The sequence below is a fragment of the Vanessa tameamea genome, chromosome 6, assembly GCF_037043105.1.
Source record: "Vanessa tameamea isolate UH-Manoa-2023 chromosome 6, ilVanTame1 primary haplotype, whole genome shotgun sequence".
In the NCBI taxonomy this organism is placed as follows: Eukaryota; Metazoa; Arthropoda; class Insecta; order Lepidoptera; family Nymphalidae; genus Vanessa; species Vanessa tameamea.
Genome location: NC_087314.1, coordinates 4,933,926 through 4,958,699, shown reverse-complemented (window position 1 = coordinate 4,958,699; position 24,774 = coordinate 4,933,926). Strand labels below are relative to the sequence as shown.

General features: G+C 33.5%; 2 protein-coding genes and 1 pseudogene across 2 annotated transcripts; 2 read left to right on the top strand and 1 right to left on the bottom strand.

Annotated features, from left to right (window-relative positions):
- Window positions 1-7,973: 7,973 nt before the first annotated feature.
- On the top strand, window positions 7,974-11,172 carry LOC135193317 (uncharacterized; annotated as a pseudogene).
- An 18-nt stretch (window positions 11,173-11,190) lies between these two features.
- On the bottom strand, window positions 11,191-12,630 carry LOC113393477 (uncharacterized). Its single transcript, XM_026630366.2, has 2 exons — window positions 12,514-12,630; window positions 11,191-12,144 (listed from the first exon to the last, which is right to left on the bottom strand). The coding sequence occupies exon 2, from the start codon at window positions 12,142-12,144 to the stop codon at window positions 11,233-11,235; it is 912 nt and encodes a 303-aa protein (XP_026486151.2). The 5' UTR covers window positions 12,514-12,630; the 3' UTR covers window positions 11,191-11,232.
- Window positions 12,631-16,066: 3,436 nt separating this feature from the next.
- On the top strand, window positions 16,067-24,651 carry LOC113393275 (cytochrome P450 4C1-like). Its single transcript, XM_026630070.2, has 10 exons — window positions 16,067-16,241; window positions 19,445-19,537; window positions 19,659-19,769; window positions 20,076-20,261; window positions 20,463-20,659; window positions 22,205-22,268; window positions 22,350-22,560; window positions 22,776-22,927; window positions 23,531-23,704; window positions 24,443-24,651. The coding sequence occupies exons 1-10, from the start codon at window positions 16,085-16,087 to the stop codon at window positions 24,616-24,618; spliced, it is 1,521 nt and encodes a 506-aa protein (XP_026485855.2). The 5' UTR covers window positions 16,067-16,084; the 3' UTR covers window positions 24,619-24,651.
- Window positions 24,652-24,774: the final 123 nt, after the last annotated feature.

Sequence of the window (24,774 nt, the reverse complement as noted above, 5' to 3'; positions counted from 1 at the left end):
AACTTAATAACTAGATTGCTCGATTCAATATGCTTAAACTAAAATAGCATTTAATAAAAAAAAAAAAACAAAATAGGTTCATAACAAAAATATAATGAATCGTAAAGCTGCGTTCATACAAAACGATTAGAATATACTTAAATTAATAATAGTACTGTATTATTAATTATTATTATTAATACTTGTGAGATGACGTCCGACAGAGACGTATGGAAGAAGAAGACATGCTGCGCCGACCCCAAGTAAAATTGATCTAAGATGTTATTTTCCTGGTGCCTGTAGTACTGGTTAACTCTGCAAACTGGCACATGACAAAACTAAATATTGCTGTTGGTAGAAGAGCGGGTACATACCCAGACGGGCTTAAGTACGGACGACGTACATAGTTTTGTAATCTTCATACTATATTTTAAAGATCTGCAATTAAATAAAGATCATTAAAGAGGAGAAAGCCGAAGAATTATAAAAACAAAAGATATGAATTCCTACCAACATGAGAGAGAGCCGTGAATGCCCGGTGGTTAGAACGCGTGCATCGTAACTGATGATGGCAGGTTGAATCGGCAAGCACCGCTGAATTTAAACGGTAAAGGAAAAATCAAAACCTGCCTCTGATATCAATGAAATTCTGTCACACGTGTATCCACTGACCCACATTGGGGCATCGGAATTAGCTCCAAACCTTCTCAAAAGGGAAGGATTCCTTAGCCAAGCAGTGGAATATTTAGAAGCTGTGACATTTTTCCAACAATAATTACTGTATAATAGTTGGAACAAGAATTACAATTTATATTATAACTGTTTCTTATTAACTAAATCTTAATTAAGTACCAATACTGCCGTAATGTTTCATAAAATGATACGCGATATTGACTAATATTATAAAAACATTTAAAGGATACGCGTATCAAAATAGCGTATCAGTGTCGGGTTTTAATACTTCGCGAGTGTGATACGACGCGAATTGTGAATACCACTGCGGTATTTATACCTAATTATTTTTATCTTAATATTTACGTTATAAATACAAGTTTGATTTTATAAAAATGTACACTTAATTATAAAGGAAATACATAAATCTGATTTTATATTGATGTATTTATTAGTTCATTGACTCGCCGCTTCACAAACTAGATTTAACTCATTATATGATTGTTGTAAATATAAGAAATGTTATAAGAAAAATCTACTTTAAATATATTGTAAAAAAATCATAAAATCGACGATAAATTATTCAATGTTATGAGCTATAAACGATTGATGAATATTGTTATATTCTATTGAACTGATAATATTAAGGCAACTTACGCACGCACAAATATACTTTATTACTAGATTGCTCGGTTCAATGGGCTTAAATTATAATTAAGTTATGTATGTCTTATTTAATGCCTACTAATATTATAAATGCGAAAGTAACTCTGTCTGTTACCACTTCACGCTTAAATCATTAAACCGATTAAGATGAAACTGGTCTGAAGATAGTTTGAGTTCCGGGAAAATAGATAAGTTTATCATGAAAATCAAATTTTAAATACGGAAATGGGGTAAAATTTCTTGTGTGTATGCTATAAAGTTTTATAAATTTTACGCGTGTAATGCCACGAGTCTGGATAGTTAAAAATAAAACCATACCTATCTAATACCTTCTCTACTATTAGGTATTATAGTTTCCCCCGTCGTTTGACCGTCACTTATCGTCCCCCATAGAATATTGGCTTTGTACGCAATATTAAAACTATTTCAAGAATATCCTAATCGATTATTTTAGAAATAAATCGATCGTTAAAAGTAAAAAAAATAACAAGAAGAAACTTAAAAAAAACCTACTTTGAAATACATCGTGTTTTACTGATAACTAGCTAACCGTCCCGCCTTCGCGCGGATAAAATAAAAAGTTTATATTGAAGGAATAACACACAATGAACAATTTATTTTTGGGTCAATCAAAGTCACTTTCATTTATTAGATACATAATAACATAAAAACATAATCAGCCTGTAAATTTCCCACTGCTGGGCTATGGCCTCCTCTCCCGTTGAGGAGAAGGTATGGAGCATATTCCACCACGCTGCTCCAATGCGGGTTGGTGGAATACACATGTGGCAGAATTTCGTTGAAATTAGACACATGCAGGTTTCCTCACGATGTTTTCCTTCACCGCCGAGCACGAGATGAATTATAAACACAAATTAAGCACATGAAAATTCAGTGGTGCCTGCCTGGGTTTGAACCCGAAATCATCGGTTAAGATGCACGCGTTCTAACCACTGGGCCATCTCGGCTCATTTATTAGATAGGATGTAAAAAAAAAATTATCGCCGGTACCCTAAAACTGTTATAATATTGTATGTCATTTTTTGCTGAATTAATAATAACGATAAATAACTATATTGCATGTACAACCAATATGCCGTTATCGTTTTTTACGTATTTATATACCGTTATTTTATTTCTGTGATCGGATTTTACCGAACTTTTTAAGTCTTTGCCTAACCATGTTAAGATTACTCATTACCATTTAAGTATTTTAGAAAGGCAACTCTATAAAACGCCATAACGTATTAAGACATGTACGTTATGCTTTGCTGTCGTGATATATCGACAGATACATCTGTACTATAGTAATATTATTTTCTTTGTAAGAACGTACAATATCAGAATACCGTTTTTGGATTATCCTATAGTCCATATGCGTATACAGTACAGTATTTTTTGGATATATTTATATATATTATAGATTTAGTGGAAAAACACACTGTCAAATTTATTTTTGAAATAAAACCAATCAATCCAAAATTTCATCATTGGATGGTTTTACTACCATCCAATCAAAATCACCAAAAAAAGAAAATCATTTATATTTATAAACAAGGTATTATGTTTTTAAAAAGTCGAAATTCGTCAATCCTTTTTAATGGCCGTGTGACGTTCTAAGATTTGTTACTCTTTTCAATAAATAAACGAGTTAAAACAATTGAATTCTTATTATATATTAATATTGTCATAACCAAGATGCCATAGTAGCTAGAACAAGATAATCATGGAAATTTGAGGCTGTACTCTCTCTGATCAAGCGCGGACCAGGGCCCACGGGATTGCGGTAAATCTTTTAGAAATCTGTCTGTTAAAAATTGTGTGTAAGTAGAAGGTAAATGTTTATGAAACAAATAAATAAATTATTATTATTATAATTATAGTAAATATAACCTATATCTAGAAATATATGTACCTATATCTAGAATAATATATAACAATCAAAAATAATAGTCAGCCACGTCTTTTAAGAAGGACGACGAGTTCCAACTCAAGCGAATATCTGCTGATGTTTAGTAAATAATAAAAATTGTAAACCCCCACACGTAACTAAAACTAAAAAATGAAAAAAGGCTCGAGCCCGTAAATTTAGTTTAACTTAAAAAAAGAACAAGAGACTATTGAAGCGACGATTCCAGATTCAAAACAGAGCAAGCCCTACCAATTTTCCATGTGCTTAATTTGTATTTACAGTTCATGTTATGTTAGAGTTGATAACAAACATCGCGGGCAAACCTGTGTATAGCAGATAATTGCCACACGTGTCACATTCTGTATTGAAGCAGCTTGGTGGAGTCAGGTCCAAATTTCTCCAAAGGAGATGAGGCCTTAGCCTTTAGATATTTACATGTTAATAATATTTTTTAAATGTCCTTAAAACAATACTAAATTAGTTTGTTTTTGTCTGATTATAAGGCATTTAGATAACGGGACTGCTTCTCAGATATAAAAGGCAATACAACTTAACATATTCGCAAGTGATGTGATTCATTTATATGAATGGCCATGTTTTGATGACATTACTAAAATGCTATCGACGCTCTCATTACTAAAGTATAGCTGTATACCTATATATAGTATAATTAACTATGATTATGAGCTACATACATATGTATATGTTATATTATGACTGCCTCGTTGTTCTAGTAGCCTGATATAAGGCCACAGCTCTCGAGGTTCTGAGCTCAAATCCCAGGTCGGACTGAAAAAAAGTTATTGGTTTTTTTAGACAAAAAATTCTGAAAAAAGCCCTAAAATAATAGCAACATAAAATTTTTATTAAGTTTTATTTTTAGTCTATGGTGTCTCCTTCTTTTTGACTTCACAATATTGAGTATAAAGAAGGTGATTCTGAGATATGCACATCATGTTTACAAGGCAAACAACATAAGCTACCATTTAATAAAAGTGACACAAGAGGTGAAAAACCAGGAGATTTAATACACATGGACATATGTGGATCAATGGAGTGTGAGTCACTGGGAGGTGCGAAATATTTCCCTTTATTAATTGATGATTATTCAAAATATAGAAGAATATATTTTTTACGAAATAAAAATGGAGCAGCAGAACATATTAGGAACTATATAAATGAGAGTAAAAATATAACAGGCCACACTATTAAAGTTATGCGAAGTGAAAATGGAAAAGAATTTGTCAATAAAGTTATAGAAAAGTTATTTGATTCTAAAGGTATAAGACATGAGAAAAGTATTCCATATCTTCAAGAACAAAATGATTGCGCAGAACGTGAGATACGCACAATTGTGGAATCTACTAAGTCTATGTTAGCAGAAAGTTGTGTTGAAAAATTTTGGGCAGAAGCAGTAAATACTGCAACATACGTATTGAATCGAACAGGAAAAAGTAGAATAAAAGACAAAACTCCTTATGAATTATGGTATAAAACGTCAAAATATAATATAACCAACCTGTACAGTTTTGGAGTAGACGTTCATATACCCGATCAAAAGAGATTAAAATGGGATTACAAATCACAACTTGGCACATTTGTTGGTTATGGAGAAACAAGCAAAGGATATAGAGTATACTTGCCAAAGAAAAATTATGTAGAATTAAAAAGAGAAATTGTAGTAATTAAAAAGAAGTATCAGACACATAATAATAAAAATAAAGAAATATATGTACAAAAAGAAGACTTACCGATAGATAACACCAAAGAAGAGGAACAGGAGGATGGTAATATCAACTCATTCAATGAAGAAGATTCATTCCAATCTGAAACAGAAGAAGAAAACACAGAGTGTGAATTTTATGAAATACCAGAAACAGATGAAACAAATTCACCTGAAACAGAAAATAATATCTTACCTGTGGTAGAAGATAACACTAAGGATCAAACACAAAAAAGACAAAAACAACCACCGAATTGGATGAAAGATTATGACACAAAGTTTTTTTGTCTAGGCGAAGAGCCAATGTCTTATGAAGACGCAATGGCTAGTCCTGAAAAAATGAAGTGGGCTGAGGCCATAAAAAAGGAAATGATACAACTGGAAGAAAATGAAACCTGGGAAGAGGTGAAAAATATACCTTAAGAGGAAGATGTAATTAGTAGCAAATGGGTTTTTAAAATAAAAGAAACAGATGGCAACAAACTATACAAGGCCAGGCTAGTGGCAAGAGGTTTTGAACAGAAGAACTGTGACAACAATACATATACACCCGTAGTAAGTTTAACAACTTTCAGAACTATGATAGCAGTTGCAGTACAAAAGAGGTTACCTGTATTCCAGATGGATGTCATAGGATCCTTCCGGCATGGTGATATAAAAGAAAAAGTATTTATAAAACTTCATAACGATAAAATAGTAAAACTAAAGAAATCTTTGTATGGTTTAAAGAAATCGCCCCATTATTGGAATAAAAAATTTAATAATTTCATGTTACAAGAAAAATTCATTAGATCCAAAAATGACCCATGTTTATATTTTAGAAAGCAAATCGACAAGTTTATATACTTATTGTTATATGTAGACGATTTAATTTATTTTGGAAACGATGATATAGAGATAAATACATTTAAAAATTCATTATGTAGTAAATTTAATGTAAAAGATTTGGGAATAGCAAACGCATATTTAGGTATAAGTATAAAACAAGACATAAAAAAAAATTATAACAGTAATAAACCAAGAAAAATATCTTAAATCATTATTAGTTAAATATAATATGTATAAATGTAAAACAGTGTCTACACCACTAAAGCAAAACTTTAATTTTGAATTGTTAAAGACAGATAAATCAGAAAGCGAAGAAATTGAGAGTAATTGTAGAAGCATATTAGGTAGTTTATTATATGCATGTTGTACAAGACCTGATTTAACATTAGCAACAGGATTTCTTAGTAGATATTTAAACCGTGCAAGTATGGCATTGTACAAGTGTTTAAAGAGAGGTATGAGATATATAAGAGGTACTATTTCTTTGTCATCAGTGTATAAGTATAATAATAACAATATAACATTTCAAGGTTATAGTGATGCAGACTGGGCTGGGGATATAGCCGACAGAAAGTCAACTTCTGGATTTATATACTATTTATTTAGTTGTCCTATTTCATGGGGTACAAAAAAAACAACAATGTGTATCATTGTCGTCTTGTGAAGCCGAATATATTTCATTGTGTTTGGCTATAACTGAGGGCTGCTGGCTTAAGATTTTGAATGTAATATTAATATAAATATTTTGGAAGATAACTTAAGTGTAATAAAAATTTCATCATCTAGTGACAGTAATAAAAGATTATAACATGTAGATATATAATATCATTATATAATGGAAAAGGTTTGTGATGGTGAAGTTAATGTTACATATGTTAATACAAATGAGAATGTCGCAGACATGTTTACGAAGCCGTTGGGCAAACAATGTTTTGAGAAGTTTAGGGATTGTATAGTCAAATAAGTATTTTATGTTTGTTATTCAGTTATAAGAAGCCAGTCAGTCAAAGAATAATTTTAATTAAAAAAAAAAACTAAAAATTGATTGTTGAGGGGGTGTGTTAAAATAATAGCAACATTAAATTTTTATTAAGTTTTATTTTTAGTCTATGGTGTCTCCTTCTTCTTGTGCGTGAAAAGTTGAAATATACAGCTTAGTAAAATTATTATAAGAGTACTTATTAAAAATTATAATAAACGTTCTATTAGACCATATACAAGTGTTTCTATTGCAATCCACTTCCACTGTACGAACACAGACATTCTGCTAACAAGCGGAAAGTCTGGAAGTTCGAAGTGTGTACAATCCTTGCCTAGACCAGAAACATATTGACATATTAAATTTCCTTAAGAAGTTAAATACCGTAATAACATAGAACAAAACATATTATTATTATTACTATTATATACGTAATTATTAATTGAAAAAAGGAATATGATGGAGTTAGTATACGTTAATTATCTGCAATAAATGGCTAATTGCAGATCTTAAGAGGCGTAAATATATTTTAACGAGTCTAAGAGTAATAACTGTAATGAATCATTACTTTACTGAATCCACGTGTATGCATTATTGTATAATCCGTCGCTATATATTATTATAATAATCAAATATATATATATATATATATATTTATTTCAATAAATTTTATGTTTACATACGTTTTGTTTAATTATAAATAAATGATTTCAAACACTATCAATTTAGAGGTTTCCTGTAGAATTCCGTGATGGCTACATTTTATATTTTAGGAAGGTGACGTGTAACATCCTCTCAGATACATAACATCTTAGTTCCCACGGTTGGTGGTTCACTGACGATGAAACGGTTGAATTTTTATACGGCGCTAATATTTATAGGCGGTGATGACCACTTAGGATCAGATGATCCATTAGGTAGTCCGCCTATTGAAAAAAGACATATTTTTAGTTTGAAATAAGTAACTTCTATACTATAATATAAAACTATTATAATACTTAAAGTTATTTAAGGCTTGTCTTAAAATGTAAAAACTAATCACTAACATTAGTGGTAGTGCCACACCGCATACCTTCGGGTTGCAGCCGAATGGGCCGGCACGCCCGGGGAAGTACCACTCTCTCACTTAAAACCGGCGTAAAGTGGTAGCTATGCTACCGCGTTTCGTCTGGTATGTGAGAGTCCCGGAGGCCCGATCCCCCTCCCCAAACATGATGGTTGTGCAAAATTCGGTTACATTACCCCAGGAGGGTACCATCAGCGACTGCGGTGGAGAATCCCTGTCTGGGCATCCATGCTCAGGACGTACCCCACCTGAGCAGGGATGCCAGGGCCGCCCTCCGAATTCTGGGGGGGGGGGCAATTTTGCGCTCGCCACTTTTCGGGGCAAACGGAACAGGCATCGTAAGGCAACCCCGACCACCTTCACTGTGGACTTCTGCAACATAACTCAACTCCAACTTGAGACGGCGAAGTTGGCCTTGCTCTTTCTTACCGAGACCCAGATCCTCTCCTGCCGATACGACTTTTCTTTCCTACCCCGGGTATAAATTGGAACATTCCTTTATACCACGAGCTGGGGTGTGCGTTTACGTCAGAGATGATACCTGCTTTCGACGCCTCGGCAGCCTTGAAGGGCAGGACCTATCAATTATCTGGCTGCGTGTAGATTGCGACGGCCATCCGCGAATCTACGCGTGCCTTTATAGGTCCCATAGCGGTAATGCCGGAACCGACCGACTGGTCGAGCACGTCCAAATGGCTACAGATTCCGTGCTGCAAGAGATCCCATCCGCAGAGATCGTAGTTTTTGGCGATTTTAATGCCCACCATGCCGAATGGCTTGGATAACGCACTACCGACCATACGGGAAGATCTGTTCTCGACTTCGCTTTAGCATATGATTTGACACAACTGGTCACCTCACCAACGCGAATACCAGACGTGGAAGATCATACACCTTCCCCGTTGGACCTTCTGCTGACTTCCCATCCGGATAACTATCAGATTATCGTCGATCCCCCTCTGGGCTCATCGGATCCCTGTCTCGTTCGGAGTACAGTGCCGGTTGCGCGGTACTCACGACCTCGTTTCGTGGGCTGCCGCCGCGTGTGGCACTACAAGTCAGCAGATTGGGATGGGATGCGGTCCTTCTTTGCATCCTATCCATGGGAGCAGGTTTGTTTCTCGCCGGATGATCCGAGCGTTATTGCTGAATCTGTTGCCGATGTAGTGCAACTGTTCATTCCATATTCTGCGGTGCTCATCGGTGGCAAGTCCCAGCCCTGGTTTGGTCGTTTCTGTAAAACGGCCTCACGCCGAAAATGGCAACATTACCATGACTGGGCTAACGCATCGGCGTCTCGTGATGTAGATACCAGCGCATTCAGAAAGGAATATAACTCTGCCTCTATGGTCCTTCAAAAATGTGATTTCCAAGGCGAAGACGGAATACATTGGCAGAATTGGCGAGAGACTGGTACGTCTCCCTTCAGGAACACGTCCGCTCTGGTCTCTCGCTAAGGCTGTTCTAGGGAATTTTTGTCAGCCTTCCTTTCCATCTCTGCACAAGGACGGTGAGTCATTGGTCCATACCGCGAAAGAGAAAGCTGATCTTTTAGGCTCTCTCTTCGCATCGAATTTGACTCTGGATGACCAAGGAAAGTCACCACCAACAATCCCGCGATGTGATACCACGATCCCGGAAGCTAAATTCCGGCAAAGTGCAATTCGTAAAGCACTTCTTTCCTTGGACATTCATAAGTCGAGTGGACTCGATGGCATCCCTCCAATCATGCTACGGACATGTGCTCCCGAGTTGGCACCAGTCCTAACGCGTCTTTTCCGGCAATCCTACGCATTAGGCGTCGTCCCGATATCCTGGAAGACTGCTTTGGTGCATCCGATTCCTAAAAAGGGTAACCGCTCAGACCCGTCCAATTATAGGCCTATAGCCATCACCCTCTTGTTCTCCAAGGTAATGGAGTCCATTGTAAACTGCCAGCTCCTGTGGTATCTAGAGGAGTATCAGCTGATTATTGACCGCCAGTACGGTTTCCGTCGGGTTCGCTCAGCCGGTGATCTTCTAGTTTACCTTACTTATAAATGGGCGGAAGCAGTTGAGAGCAAGGGGGGCGTTAGCAGCCAGTCTGGACATAGTGAAAGCCTTCGATCGCGTGTGGCACAAAGCGCTTCTTTCGAAGCTTCCTTCCTATGGGCTTCGCGGGAAATTATGCAATTGGATTACCAGCTTTTTGGCAGATCGCAGCATCAAGGTCGTTGTCCACGGTGCATGCTCCGACCAAAAATTCGTCAATGCTGGTGTTCCACAAGGCTGCGTTCTATCACCCACTCTATTTCTTCTCCATATCAATGACTTGTTGCAAGTCAGGAACGTTCACTGATATGCAGACGACAGTACCGTAGGCACCTCATACAGCGGCCGTGCTAATATTTCTCGGGAAAACGTTGAAGAAAACCGGAACAAACTTGTGTCTGAAATCGAGTCTTCGTTTAACAAAGTCTCGAACTGGGGCCGGCTAAACCTAGTCCATTTCAACCCCAAAAAGACGCAAGTTTGCGCGTTACCCGCCAAAAATACAACATTCGTCGTATCTCCACGATTTGAGAACATTCCGATAGCCGCCACAGCCAGTATCAGAATACTTGGCGTTGATATTTCGAGCCTAGTTCAGATCCGCGGTCAATTGGAAGGCAAAGCCAAATTGGCATCAAAAATAGCTCGATGTGCTCAGCAAGGCAAGACAATATTTCACGTCGGCCCATCGCCTAAGACTATACAAGGCGCAAATTCGGCCGCACATGGAGTACTGCTCTCACCTCTGGGCGGTAGAGCAGCTCGAATTATCGACGATCAAGCCTTTTCTGATCTGCTCGATCCTTTGGCTCTGCGTAGAGATGTTGGATCACTCTGCATCTTCTACCGAATTTTCCACGGGGAATGTTCGGAGGAATTGTTTGGATTAATCCCGGCAGCTGAATTTCACCTTCGGACATCTCGTCAAAATTCTAAATTTCACCCGCACCACCTAGATGTCCGAAAATCCACAACAGCGCGATTCTTAAGGCATTTTCTGCCTCGCACAACCACTCTGTGGAACCAGCTTTCGCCGGCGGATTTTCCAAACCGATACGACTTGGGAACCTTCAAGAGCATACTTATTCCTTAAAGGCCGGCAACGCACCTGCAACCCCCCTGGTGTTGCAGATGTCCATGGGCGGTGGTAATCACTTTCCATCAGATGAGCCTCCTGCATGTTTGCTCCCTATAACATAAAAAAAAAATAACATAAAACTATACTAAATATTATATTAAAACTGAGGATACCAGTAAATCGCACGTATTAAAATTATTAACGATCCTAAACATTATATATCTCAAAACGTATAGATTATTATTTAAATCTCTCATCATAATGATATATTAAAATTTTAAGTTTACTTGATTCGTATTCAAATTGTAAGCCTTATTTCTAAGACATCGTATTTTCGATCTGATCGTTTTTTTTCTTCCTTCTCTTTCGAGGAAGACGTTTCGCACATCATCATGTCTTCATCTATTTGTGGATTTTTAATATTTACGTTTTGTTTTATATTCACTGGTAATTTCTTCATGCTGTCAGTGGTTTGCATTCGCGCGTCATTTCTTTCAACTTTAATTTCTTGATTTATATTAAAAATATTTTGAGGTATCACTGTGTTATTTTCGTTTCGTCTCCTCTCAAGTCTGATGTCACTTTCCCTGTGCATAACAGATCCTCTGAAATTAACAATGACAGTTGGTTTTAACACAGTTTGAGACTCTCGATTACCTATTTGGCTTTGACCAGCCATTGTGTTCATAAACAGTTTATCCATCATCGCGTCAGGTTGTGTAACATCTTCTTCACTTTTATTTGTTAAAGTATTTTTATTTTTGTTAACGGGTGGTCTTGGTCGTTTTTGTTTCTTTGGTTTCTGCGTGGTAGGATTTAATTCACTAAATTCGCCTGGCGTGTTCACGTAAACAACAATTTCTTCTTTAGGATTCTCGGCATTATCAAAACTTTCGTTGCCCATAAGACTTTTTGGAAAACGATATTTAATTGGAGGCATTTCTATTCTATCGTTTCGTCGTGGCATGAAATCGAGATCATTAGGTAATTGTAGAGATTCATTTTCAATTCCATATTTGTCATAGTTTAGTCCTAAATTATTTTCGTCACTTAAATTTATATCTTCTGGTAGTTGAGCTCGCATTCGAAGTGATTGTATGACGTCATTGAATATAGACCGCTTTTCAACTGTTTTAGAAATTTCTCGAACCTTTGGTGGACGTGCGGTAACTATGATCATAAGATACGTCACACATATAAAACACTGCATCTGAAATTTGAGATAATATTACATGAAGACAAAAATCAAGTAGGATTAAATTTAATAAAATAAATTTAATAGGTGGGAAAACTAACGCTATAGGTAAATCATCTAAATATGTCCAATCAATATTCATTTATTACGCTCGTATTAAAATCGAATAATATTTGGAAGAGATTTTTTAAATCAACCGTAAATTTAAAAAAATATCATACGAATTACACATTCAGTGATAGTGTTTTTATCTATATTCTTTACATATGTTATAAAACTAAGCTAAAAGTTACGCAGCACTTATTTTTTTCATAAATTTACATTTATAGTAATCAAAAATTCTTATGCTTCTAGAACACTCTTTGTTATAAAAATAAAACTTACCTTGCGTTGTCCGTGCCGAGTTCGAGATCTGACTGCTGTCTTGTCTAGTATGGAGTTCTGTGGACGCAAAGGGTTGATTGAACCTAAGTGAACTAGCCAGGTGTGCGCAACCGTACTAATTTTAAAACCTTATAAATAATTATTTATAAAATTTCTTCACTCGGTAATTTAAATAATAGTTTTAATAATTGAAGGGAAGAAGATTTTTACTTTTCTCATTCTTTCCGACTTTCTTTGATATTGCTTTTATTATTTTAAAATTTGTCTGTTGACATTTTGTTTCCTCGAAACAATATATAGAGGAACGAAAGTTCTTTAAATCGATATTAGACTTTTCCTTTTTTCATAATAATCTATTAATACAAATATTTAATATTTATTAGCTCTGCAAAAATAAGGACACCGCTCGCGCTGGTCGTGCTAATTGCATTTTTGTATAGTATTTTTATTTTTAATAAAACCAATACTGCAAGAAAGATACTTAATATTTCAATCTTTTAACGAAATGCCATAAGTATGTTAAATTTAATCATGGTGTTATTTTAAAACTATGTGGGGCTCAGATTGGAACAGCGATAAAACTTTCTCAAAATACTTGATCAAAATTCGCACAAAGATGTGATTAATGTAAGGTAAAAGAGTAAGCATATGAAATAACAGGGTTGCAGTACGTAAATTGTATCTGTGCTTTAATAATATTATAAAGATATATCTTTTGTCGTTTTGTCATTTTACAGTTTTAAAGAATTACTTCACGTAACTACAAAAAATCTTCAACATTTTACTTTTTGATTTTACGTTTATGTAACATACGGGTACTGTGATGATTATTATTACTGGATAGGCTAGTGGGTGTAGGCAATACTACATTGATTTTATTATATTTGTATACCTCGATATACACTTAATGGATCTTGGTAACTACCGTGTAACAAATTACTAGTTGTCCCGTTACAGTCATGTTTTCATATAAAACGCCCATTTTAAGTATGCCTGTATACATACCTGCGTGTACAAAAAATAGTACCTATACAAAAAATCTTTTCAGTTTAAGTCCGAACAAACAAAACTGACTTTTGATAAACAAGCCTTTTCCTAGCCGAAATACTGTTACCGCTCTTACTGATACGAATGGGAAGTCATAAACATATATAATTTAGTTCTGTAAATTTAAAAAATCAAAACTATTTTATTAATTTATATTCAAGACATTGCTCTAAACATCTTCTTAGTATTTTGTAAAAAATATTTTACTAATTACATTTACCGTAGCCGTTCAGGCCAAGTAGTGTAAAACCAGCAGAATTAAGCTTTCGTTGTCGTTAGTTGTCGTTACCTCTCTTAGTATTAATAAGGAACAATGAAGTCCGAATTCTGTAATTCAAATATATGAATGGATCAAATAAAATCAGTCTAAAAATATTTCGAAATCAAACCAAAAGTAACTCTTGGTAAGTTGTCACCATTACCTAAATATTAACCATACCTTACAACAATAATGCGCCACCAACCTTGGGAACTAAGTTGTTATGTCCCTTGTGCCTGTAGTAATACTCAATTCTCCTTCAACTGGAATACGTAAAACACTACTGAGTATTGTTGTTTAGTGGTAGACCTACGATTATTGGGAGGTATATATTAAACAGGCTTTTACGAAATCCTACCACCAAGTTAACTATACCATGTCAAGTGAAAGTTTAAGGTATAGAGTCAATCTTACATATTATTTACAAGTTCATAAATGTTTTGCTCCCCTGATTTAATACCAACCTGTCTTGCTCAGACGGGAACTAAACTAACCCGGAACATATTCCAGCAAAGTCATTTATTATTCAACCTGTGAATTGAATCTTAGTACCATGCAAAAAGGTTTTAATTGTTGTAATTTTTTTTGCAACTATATAATGAATATTATGTGAGAATTATATAAATAAATAAATAATAAATAAAGTGTACAATATATACACATAATTTTTTGCTTAATTAAACCGTAACGACATATGTCTGACACATTTATTATATAAATAGTTAATAGTATATAATTATATATAATCACGTATATATATTCATTTTAAATTAAATATAGGTATTACGCTCTCCCGTCTTAACGTTATAACGAAGTTCTTGTTACATAATGTAATATTATGTCTTTAATGTTCGATAATTTTCTAACGCCTTTTTATTATTATTAATAGTCCTTATTATTATTATTTCATAAAACTAAGAAATTATTACTATACTTCCTAGATCTTTGTGGAAAAGTATTCAATTCTATATTAAAATATTACAGATACTTTTAATGATACATATATTTTATGTCATATACTTAATATTTTTTTTTAATGGGTAAATAAATTAAAATTAAATTTATAATGTTTATGAAAATAGAATACATGTGTTATATAAAAAAATATATTAAAGTATAGACGTTATTATTGGATGATTGTGATGTTATACATTTTAATTTAACCATAAACCTATGTATTTCAATTAATAAAAAACAGTAACTATCAAATATGTAACCGGTTTGATAACCTAACCATTTTATTTACAAACGAATAAAATGATATTTTCATGATGAACGAGTTTATAGCAAATTTGTCAAAATAGTCATTGCTTATTTTTATTGTAAGGCGTTATTTAAATAAAGAAAATGTGTATAGGGAATTAGAAATATCTTGATTGGATTTATTTTTGCTCGACATTAGATATTTACCTCTCTTTATATCACACTTAACTACACATAAATAAATATCTATATACCTGAGTTTTAGAAAAAGTAAGAATCATCTTAGACCCTGTAAATATCCTTTTGCTGGGCTGAGGCCAAATTTTGATTGAAGAGAAGGTTAAGGTAAGAGCCACCAAGTTACTAAAATGCGGATTAATGGGTGCACATGCTACAGAAGCACATTCACATGCTCGAACATTAAATGAGTATTATTTTTAACCTAATTAAATTAGTTTCAATTTGCGTCTTTGGAGACTCTTAGTCTCCTCTCTAAAACAAAGAAACAGCGTGTACGACTTGGAAACTGTTGTCAGTCCCAGATAGACAAACAGATGGTACCAACTGTCCTGTCCTAAATCTCAGGAAAACCCAAGGAAGATGACGCAGGCTGAAAATTTAATAACAAAACTTATGGGTATAATTTAAACACAAAAAGTTAGAATAAAAAAAGAAGCTGAACTCATTAAGGCAATGTCTCGTACATTTGACATTTTTTCGTAAATATTAATGAAGTTGGAGTAAGTAATTGGGTGGGTTTGCAGAGCAATTGCAATTAGATGGGATGATAACCTACTCGTAACTATATGTAACTCGAAAAAATACGTACAGCAATGTAAATGGGTGCGAAGCTTAAGAAAGGTCCCTGGAGTTCTTCTTTTGTTATGACTGAATAAGTTTTAAGTTTTTTCCCTTGTTCCGTATTCGTTAGCAGTTAAAAAAAAAAATTATAAATATGCACAACTTCAGTTCATATTGGAGATAGCGAGGTCGGAAGCCTATATATTATACAATATCTGAGTGACAAATCCACATTTGAGCCGAGTCCGTTGTTATTAAATAATGTTCGTGCAATATGTAATTGTGATTGTCATCCTGTTGTTGATAGTGGATCGATGGAAGCCAAAGAAAATGTTGATATTACATCAGCAACTTGGAAATGATTGGGCGTATTATCCTATTATCGGAAATGCATTTTCTTTTATAGGAAATAATGAAGGTAATGTTGAACTTTTACGCAAGTTTTTATTTTATGTATAAGTATAATCTGATGTCTGGAGATTCGGATTGGGCGTGTTACAAAAAAATCCAATTGTTACATTAAAAACTATTTTTACATTTTTAATTTTCAATAAATTTTTAAATTACATCAAACGTGTCAATTCGCTAGAATCTATTCCGTCAAAGTGCTTCCAATTTTTTATTTGGATTTTCGTATAATTTAAATGTTAAAATCAATAAAATTTATTGCAAGATTGATTGAGTCAAAATCAAAATATACTTTACTCGAGGAAGCTTTTATAAGCACTATTGAAACGTAATTTCACAGAACTATAATAATTTAATATTAGAGCTACCACCGGTTCGGAATATATATTTTAACCAAGAAGAACCAACAACTAATATTCTAATGTTCGAGTGTGATACTTATATTTTATTAATTAATAGTCAATATTGTGTTTTCATGTATCGTAATTTCATATAAATCTGTTACTGATCATCTTCTATAAAGATTAGTATTAGTGAGATTGGCTGTATTATTTATTATAACGGATTCCTTTTGACTTATAAGTTAAATGTTCTATATAAGCTTTTTTTAAATTTTATTTTGGTTTCAACTCTAATTTAATGTAGCGTATTTTTGTTTCGATGGCCACACTCAATGCTGGTCTTTCAGGGTTACAAAACCTTTTGAAATCGTTCTTTTTGCACTTTTCTACAATTGGTTTAGCACTGAATTTTAATTTCATATCCATATTGAATATACATACAAAATAATAATGCGGTATTAAATATACCTTTTCAAAAACTTTAGAAACCTTTGACCCAATGGAATGATTTTCCGGAATTGACGATTTGTCAATTATTCTAAGCATGTCTTTAAACCTACAGAGGGTTTTTTTTAACACTATATGGACTAGAGGTTGAGCGCTAAAATGTTATTTGGCTGCGTATATCCAGGATTTCAGCTCCTGCTCCAAGGATATCGAGCTTGTTCCCGTAAGCTTTAGAAATATCCACTTATCATTGAGTTATAACGTGCCGTAGTTTTCACTGGCATGGCGATATTTTCAATTATTAATTATAAAATCATAATTTCGTCAGTGGCACCTAAATAATTTTCAATAATACTTTTATATTTCAATTATTCATCACGCTGAGTCTGTCTGGCATAAATATTAATAAATGATATAGTAAATCTTTTATAAATAATCTAAACTAAATTTCATCTATTATATAACACAACATATTTAAAATAATATTCATCAAGAATATATCAAATCGAAATCTTCTTACTAATAAAAAACATAGTGCAAACTTCTAGATTCTTAGTCTTAATACAATAAATATTTCATAGACAGAAAATTAAATTCCAAGTCAAGAAAGGATTCTAGAGGTGGATACTATATGCTTTATTATATATATATATATACCTCCGTGGTCGAGTAGTTTTCATGGGTACGCCACTCCGAGTCCCGGGTTCGATTCCCGGCCGAGTCGATGTAGAACAAGTTCATTAGTTTTCTTGTTGTCTTGGGTTATGGTTTGTGATACCGTCGTTACTTCTGATGTCAAGAAAATCGTACTATCGGTAGCAAACGAACAAACTGAACACGCTTTTGTCTTATACTATTTAAAAGTATAACGGTCTTTATAACTAATTATAAGTTATTAAAAGTAGGTCAGTCAGTACTTAACTTCGCATTCTTTAAAGATATTAAGTTATTAAAATGATTAAAAGAGACAGCAATTTGTTTGTTTATCGACCTTGTAACGAAACAACTTTTTTAAAAAAATTCCTATTATTAAATTAAAAATAAACGATTAAAACGGATGCAAGGTAAATAAAAAATTGATAGGATATTATATTGAAAAGTTTTGAAATTTTTTTTTACGCAAAGGTTTCCAAACCGTCATAGAGGTCAAACGAGAATGCCCTCTCGCAGTCCTCGCTCTTGATTATGGCAGCGCGAGGCCATCCCAGTTGCCCTCTTCCTCAGAGCAGCTTGAAATGGGGAACCAGGCCCCCACCTCACGCGTCCGCGGCCCCAGGGTCCGTCCCATCTTTTAAGCCGCGGGCGTTGGAGCTATGGGAGAGCCGAGACGACGCCTTCGCCGTCTCCATCGAGCGGGATCGGCCCGTCTCATCCAATCACATGGACCTGGATCTACCTCTCTGAGATTTATGCGGGGGCACGCTTCTAGTATGCTCCGCATATGGTGGGGGATGCGCGCCACAGTGGTGACACACTGTGTTCGCTTCGCCTTCGATCTTACACAAAGATCGAACACAGAATCGTGACCGGTCACTACCTGCGTAAGTCGGAAAGTGACGCGTCGCTTACAGCACAGTACATCCAGGTAAAAATGTCGGCCTGAGGGCTCCAACAACTCTATTGTGCGCATACCTTTCCTTTTGGTGACGGTCGCAATACGTCGATAGAGCCGCTTTAACACCTCGAGCACATTCGGATAGGTCGCGCTTTCGTCATCTTGTCGGAGGACGCAGGTCTACTGATAGACGCGTCTATATCCACCAGAATGTCCAATGGTGAAAATACAGAAAAACTACCAAACCCGTAGAGGGCCATCAAATCCAAGGCACTGGCATCGAGACGGCGAATTCCCTTCCTCTTTTATCAGGTGGCCCATTTTTCCAATCCACCTGTAACATAAAAAATGTACTGAAATTGAATAAGGTATTCTCAGTAGCAGTTCTTTCCATATTTCAGGGAAGCAAAGCACTCCCATGACTCAAACACAATGTAAAAGTATTTTGATCTGACTTCTCTTTGACCAAGTTTAATTGGATGAACTAGGAAATATAAAATGTTTTTGTGGGTTTATTATATATAGGTATATAGTCGATACATTTATCTTTACTAATACTAAAAATGCAAAAGTAACTATCTATCTGATGATCTTTCATCTTTCATCGTCAAACGGACCCAATTTCATGACAATTACTACGTAGTGTGCTTGAACTCCAAGGAAGAACCAAACACTAAAATACGAGCGTCGCGTTATAAGATTATTTATTAGAATCATTTGAAAATAGTTGAAAAAAAAAACAATAGATTTATCATTATTATTTTTATTATAATTCTATTCATACATACCTACATTATAAAACTGAATGACATCATTTAAAAAATATATTATATTAATATTCTATAAATATATTATATTATAATATTCCAGATTTGATGACTGCGTTTATTAAAACATCGACCCAGGGTTTAAAAAGAAAGTATAATGCGATAAGTTTTTGGTTGGGTCACATTTTTTTTGTTGGTAAGTTAAGATATTTATATCAGCGCTTACAATGCATTATAATCATACATTTTTAAGATTTATTTTGATCTTGTTCAAAGTGTTCCAATTGTTGATTTCATAATTTACAGTTTTTTTTCAGGGATTTCAGATCCAGATCTAGCTATTGTAGTATTAAAGTCAACATTGGATAAAAACTTTGTCCACAAATTAACAAAGCATCTCAGCGGTAACGGATTAGTATTCGCGCCTGGTACATATTCTCATTTATTACCTAGTAATAGCATATATTTTGACATTTTAAGGTCAATAGTTTTTAAGGTCAATGATTAATAATTATGTTGAAATAAAAACAATACTATCAATTTTAAAATTAATTTCTATAACTTGAAAAAAAAACATCAAGTTGTCGATATAATGAGTTCGTTATCAAGGTGCATTTTTCTGAAGATCTTTCAACAGAAGAAATTGAATCCTGTATTTTTGTTTGCCTTGAAAGTATCAAGCCCATATAAAATACTAATAGATTCGTCTACTATTGCTTATCATATCATTGCAGTTGATATTTGGCACCGAAGACGCAAAATTCTAGCGCCAACTTTCGCTTCAAGATATGTCAGCAAATTTGTGACAGTTTTTGAAACACATGCTAAGATTATAGCTGAAGAACTCGAGTCGCATGTCGGAAAAGGAAATGTTTCATGTTTGGATTATGTTACCCGATATGCATTGGATTCTATTTGTGGTATGGAATTTTTATGATACAATCAATTGTCCTTGAAAGTCTAAATTCAATTTTTTTTTATGCCGATACACTATATGTTTTAAATTGCAAAAATAACACATCGAGTTATATCTTTTAAAATTTTGAAAAAACATGATGTTAAAAAAGTGCCTCGTTAAAATTACCTACTTCAAAATATATTAAAGAAATGTATTTCATTAGAGACCGAGTTTGGCATGAACATGGATATGCAGCGGCAACCAGATCATCCATTCTTCAATGCTTTTGTAGAATACTTAAAAAATATAGCTGCTCGCTTATGCCTTCCTTGGTTACAAATCGATGCCATTTACAAATTATTACCCGTGTATTCCAGACAAGAGGCTACGAAGAAAATAATTTATGAGTTCATCGATAATGTAAGTTTTTTGTTACATTTTTTTCAAAAGGAACAAAAGGCTAGCCCACCTGTGAATACTTATTAAGTAGGACATGAGCTACATTTATTATGAAGATAAAATTATAATGTGTATCCGATACTAGAAAAACATAAAAGTCGTTAAACTGCTCGTGTTTTTTATATATATCATATAAATATAGATCACAAGCATACCAGACGGTCATTGTCCTGCTTTTACAATAAATATTCAATTCAAATTGGTACCAATATAATTAATAAAAAAGAAAATGGATGCCTGTAAGGAATTTTTTGGCGCGCATTTGAATAGTTTTAATTTCTGTATTCCATGGTGACATACTCGTACAACTGGCTGGTCGGGCGAAAAACATTGACTTTTGAGATTAATGCCACAAACTCTTAGCGACTGACTTTATTTATCAACATTGAAAATGCTAACTGGCTATGAAACGTGCACCAAGAATCGATATATTTATTATTACAATTCAAACCGATGCATCTTTATTAAACAATTTTTGTCAATTTTTGTTTTGATGTTCAATTGCACCAACTGTCAAACAACTGACAGTTAAATCAACCGGTTACGTCATTAACGGTGGCATAAGGTTACATTAAAAAAGTTAATATGATTGTGAAGTCTTCTTAAATTTTCTATGTGACCAAGAAAATTAGGGATTCGTTTATTACTTTCATATATATATATATATATTTATTGATTATATTATATTATATATTCTATGTTTTGAGACTGGATAAGACCTCCGATGATAGTTTAGATTATTCTAACCAAAATACGCTACATGTAAACAAAATAAGAAAATATTCTCCATTTTGAATTAATTTTTATAGTTACATGGAGTTGATGTGTTTTAGCAAACACGACACATGTGGCTTGAAAAAAAACTATGGGCTTCATTAAAAAATTAATAGTTTTATAATGTCAAACAGATGAAATACCTTTGAGATTTGAGATTATTCGTCTATTTTATTATACGAATCCATTTTATATAAAACATTTGTATATATTTTGTAGATGTAACTATAATTTAAGTAAATTTATACTTATTTGTGACATTATTTACTTAGAATCAGGCAGGGTGAGGTATTGAACTTCATTTATTATTTATATTTGCATTTTCAATGGCTTATTTAAATGCAAACATTCTTGGAATATTTGTTTCATTGACGAACAAAAAAAAAAAAAAGAATTTATATTTAAATTAACACATACATACATTTTTTTATTATTTGTGTCTCCACAGACATGTTGCCTTTGGTGTATCTTTAATTTTGTTTTTGTGTACGTATATTTAAAAAATAAAAATTTGAAGGGTTGTTATTTGTCTTCTTGCGATTCTGGATTCCTTTGTCGGATAAATATAGATATAGTGAGCAATTGGTGTAGATAAAATTGCACAGGGACGTAAACTTTGGAAGTTGTTTAATATGTATATTAAAGATATAATCATATTAATCAAAAACTATTTGTAGCGAATAATATATAGTAAGAGATATGTAATAATATAAAACTATATCTTTTTTTCAGCTTATTTACAAAAAGAAAGCACTGATTAAAGAAAGAGATGGAATTGAAGCCAAAGCTGATTACCGTACGATCATTCAGAAAACGCTTATTTATTTATTTAATTTAAATTTTAAACACTTTTATAATTATAAATATTTTGTTTCAGTTGTTGGTAAAACCAACCCTAATATTACGTCATTCTTAGAGTTAATGATAGAAAATTCTAAGAATACCGATAAGGCGTATTCTCATGAAGAACTACGCGAAGAGACTCTTGTACTTGCGTTAGCGGGTACTGACACATCATCAATTGGGATTTGCTTTACAATTTTATTACTGTCCCAACATTCAGATATACAAGAAAGAGTTTACAATGAGTACGTATAATTATACTACTGAAGAGACCTTGATAATCGTTTCTGACACTGATTTGGACTTCAAAATTGAAAACTACAAATCTAACTCAAATATATCTAACTATATCGTTGTTAATTTCTTAGTATAACTATTTTTTATAGTTCTAATTTCGACGCAACAAGTAACTTTTTACTTGGTATTTTCCTCAATAATAACACAAGCTAATGAATTTTAGAATTCAAGAATTTTTAAGCAATTCAGATAAACCTCTTCAGATGGAAGACCTGCTCAAATTAAAATATACCAAAGCAGTTATAAACGAAACACTGCGACTCTATCCACCAGTACCCTTTATTACAAGGTGTTGTAAGGAAGATTTAATACTACGTAAGTATATTAGCTTCTTCATATGTAAAGTTATTATTACACGGCACAATAAATGCTCACACATACACATATTATACTCACACAAAGGATGCGTTACCTGTGTATAATTGTATACAATCTTATATATTTGTTTACTAATACTTATGACGATCGGTTGAATTATAAAAAAACCTCTATATTATAATTAACTGTAGTGTGATCTACAACGCCAAGTCTATAAAAGCCGGCTCTATTATTAATATAATATTTATTTTACATTTTATATTTATGTATACGATTACTTACCAATAATCATCGTTCGATGCTTACTTTTTTCCATTGTATTATGGCATATAATAGGTATTAAAAGAATTATTATTCCCAATTTAAATAGTTTTTGTACCGGCGCCTGACAAATTTTAATAGCAATATGATTGATTATGTGACTGAATTTTATTGCTCATTTTTATTGACAAGGCATTTAAATGCGAATTTATCTAAAACAATATTCGTTTCAATATGACATATATATATAAGCATATATCTCATAGCTTGAGGCTTTTGTATGATATAGTAGATTTAGTCTTTTAATTTGAAAATAATAAACACTGTTTGTTCCTCCAGCTAATGGTATCGTTATACCCAAAGATAGTAATGTAGTTGTAAGTATCTGGGGCTTACACCGCAATCCTCAGCACTGGGGTGACGATGTGGATGATTTCAATCCTGATCGTTTTATGTCTGGACAAATACCAAACGCTTTTATGCCATTTAGCCATGGTCCACGGAACTGTGTTGGTAAGAAAATTCCAGAAATAATTTTATTATAAGGTATCCATTCGTTTATGGGCACACAATTCCACTGCACCTAAATGTATGTAAAATAGACCGACGTGTAATTAAATAGTGTACATCTTCACAAGTATTAAGTTTTATATGTGTTACATGGTAATTTTATGGTTAACTAAGTCGAAGAGCATGAATATTAAAATGAAAATGAAAAATATAGATGTCATTATTGAGGTTCGTATTGGATGCAGAATGTATCGTATTTGCGATCGTATTTAACCCCGGAGAGACACAACCAATGCCTATATTTAATATTCGAGGCACAAACGTTAAGGCACAGTCAACTTTAACCAAATGAAGTGAAGTTAATAGCTTCAACTCCTAGCTTAGCTACAACCATTTATAAAAAAAAAAACAAACTGATTCGATTGGTGCGCTTTGAGATTTAAACTATTCTGCTTTCAAATCGATATGTATGATATTGACCGTCATACTCTGTTAACATAGTAAAAACATGAAGAATATTTTTGTTTTAATACCTTCAATAAATTCACAGTTACTCGACCCATTCGAGAGGACACGAAAATGAAATGAAGGCTATTATGAATAAAATTATGTAAATTTAACAATTTAATTAATAAAATCGTTTAGGAATAGTGGCAAATTTTCTAGGATCCGACTTCCGATCCGCCTTGGCGGACAAGACTTTACCCTAGGTATATTGTATAATTTTATAGTGTATTTCAGGATATAAATATGCGATGCTGTCGTTAACGACAACATTGGTGACACTTTTACGAAAATACCGCTTCACTCCAGCCACAAATTTCAAGTACGACAAAAACAATCCACTTCGACTTTCCTTTGCCATTATGATGAAGCACGTCGATGGTTTTACCGTTCAAATGGAATATCGTGAATAAATAAATATAGAACAATCAAAGTTTTACTTATCCAAGAATAGTCAAGATGCCATAGAGAAAACCTCGTGTTTTTCAAACGATGTTCGCCGATTGTACTTTGTTTGCCTAAAAAAATATTATCTCTTGATTGGGGGAGAAGGAAAACATCATAAGGAA

Bases quoted from the DNA above. Each gene is read 5' to 3' on its own strand.
- LOC113393275 (XM_026630070.2), top strand. From the start codon at position 16,085: ATGTTCGTGCAATATGTAATTGTGATTGTCATCCTGTTGTTGATAGTG. The intron at 16,242-19,444 runs GTAATGTTGAAC...ATAATATTCCAG, and splicing joins TTTTATAGGAAATAATGAAG to ATTTGATGACTGCGTTTATT. The intron at 22,269-22,349 runs GTACGATCATTC...ATTTTGTTTCAG, and splicing joins TGAAGCCAAAGCTGATTACC to TTGTTGGTAAAACCAACCCT.
- LOC113393477 (XM_026630366.2), bottom strand. From the start codon at position 12,144: ATGCAGTGTTTTATATGTGTGACGTATCTTATGATCATAGTTACCGCA.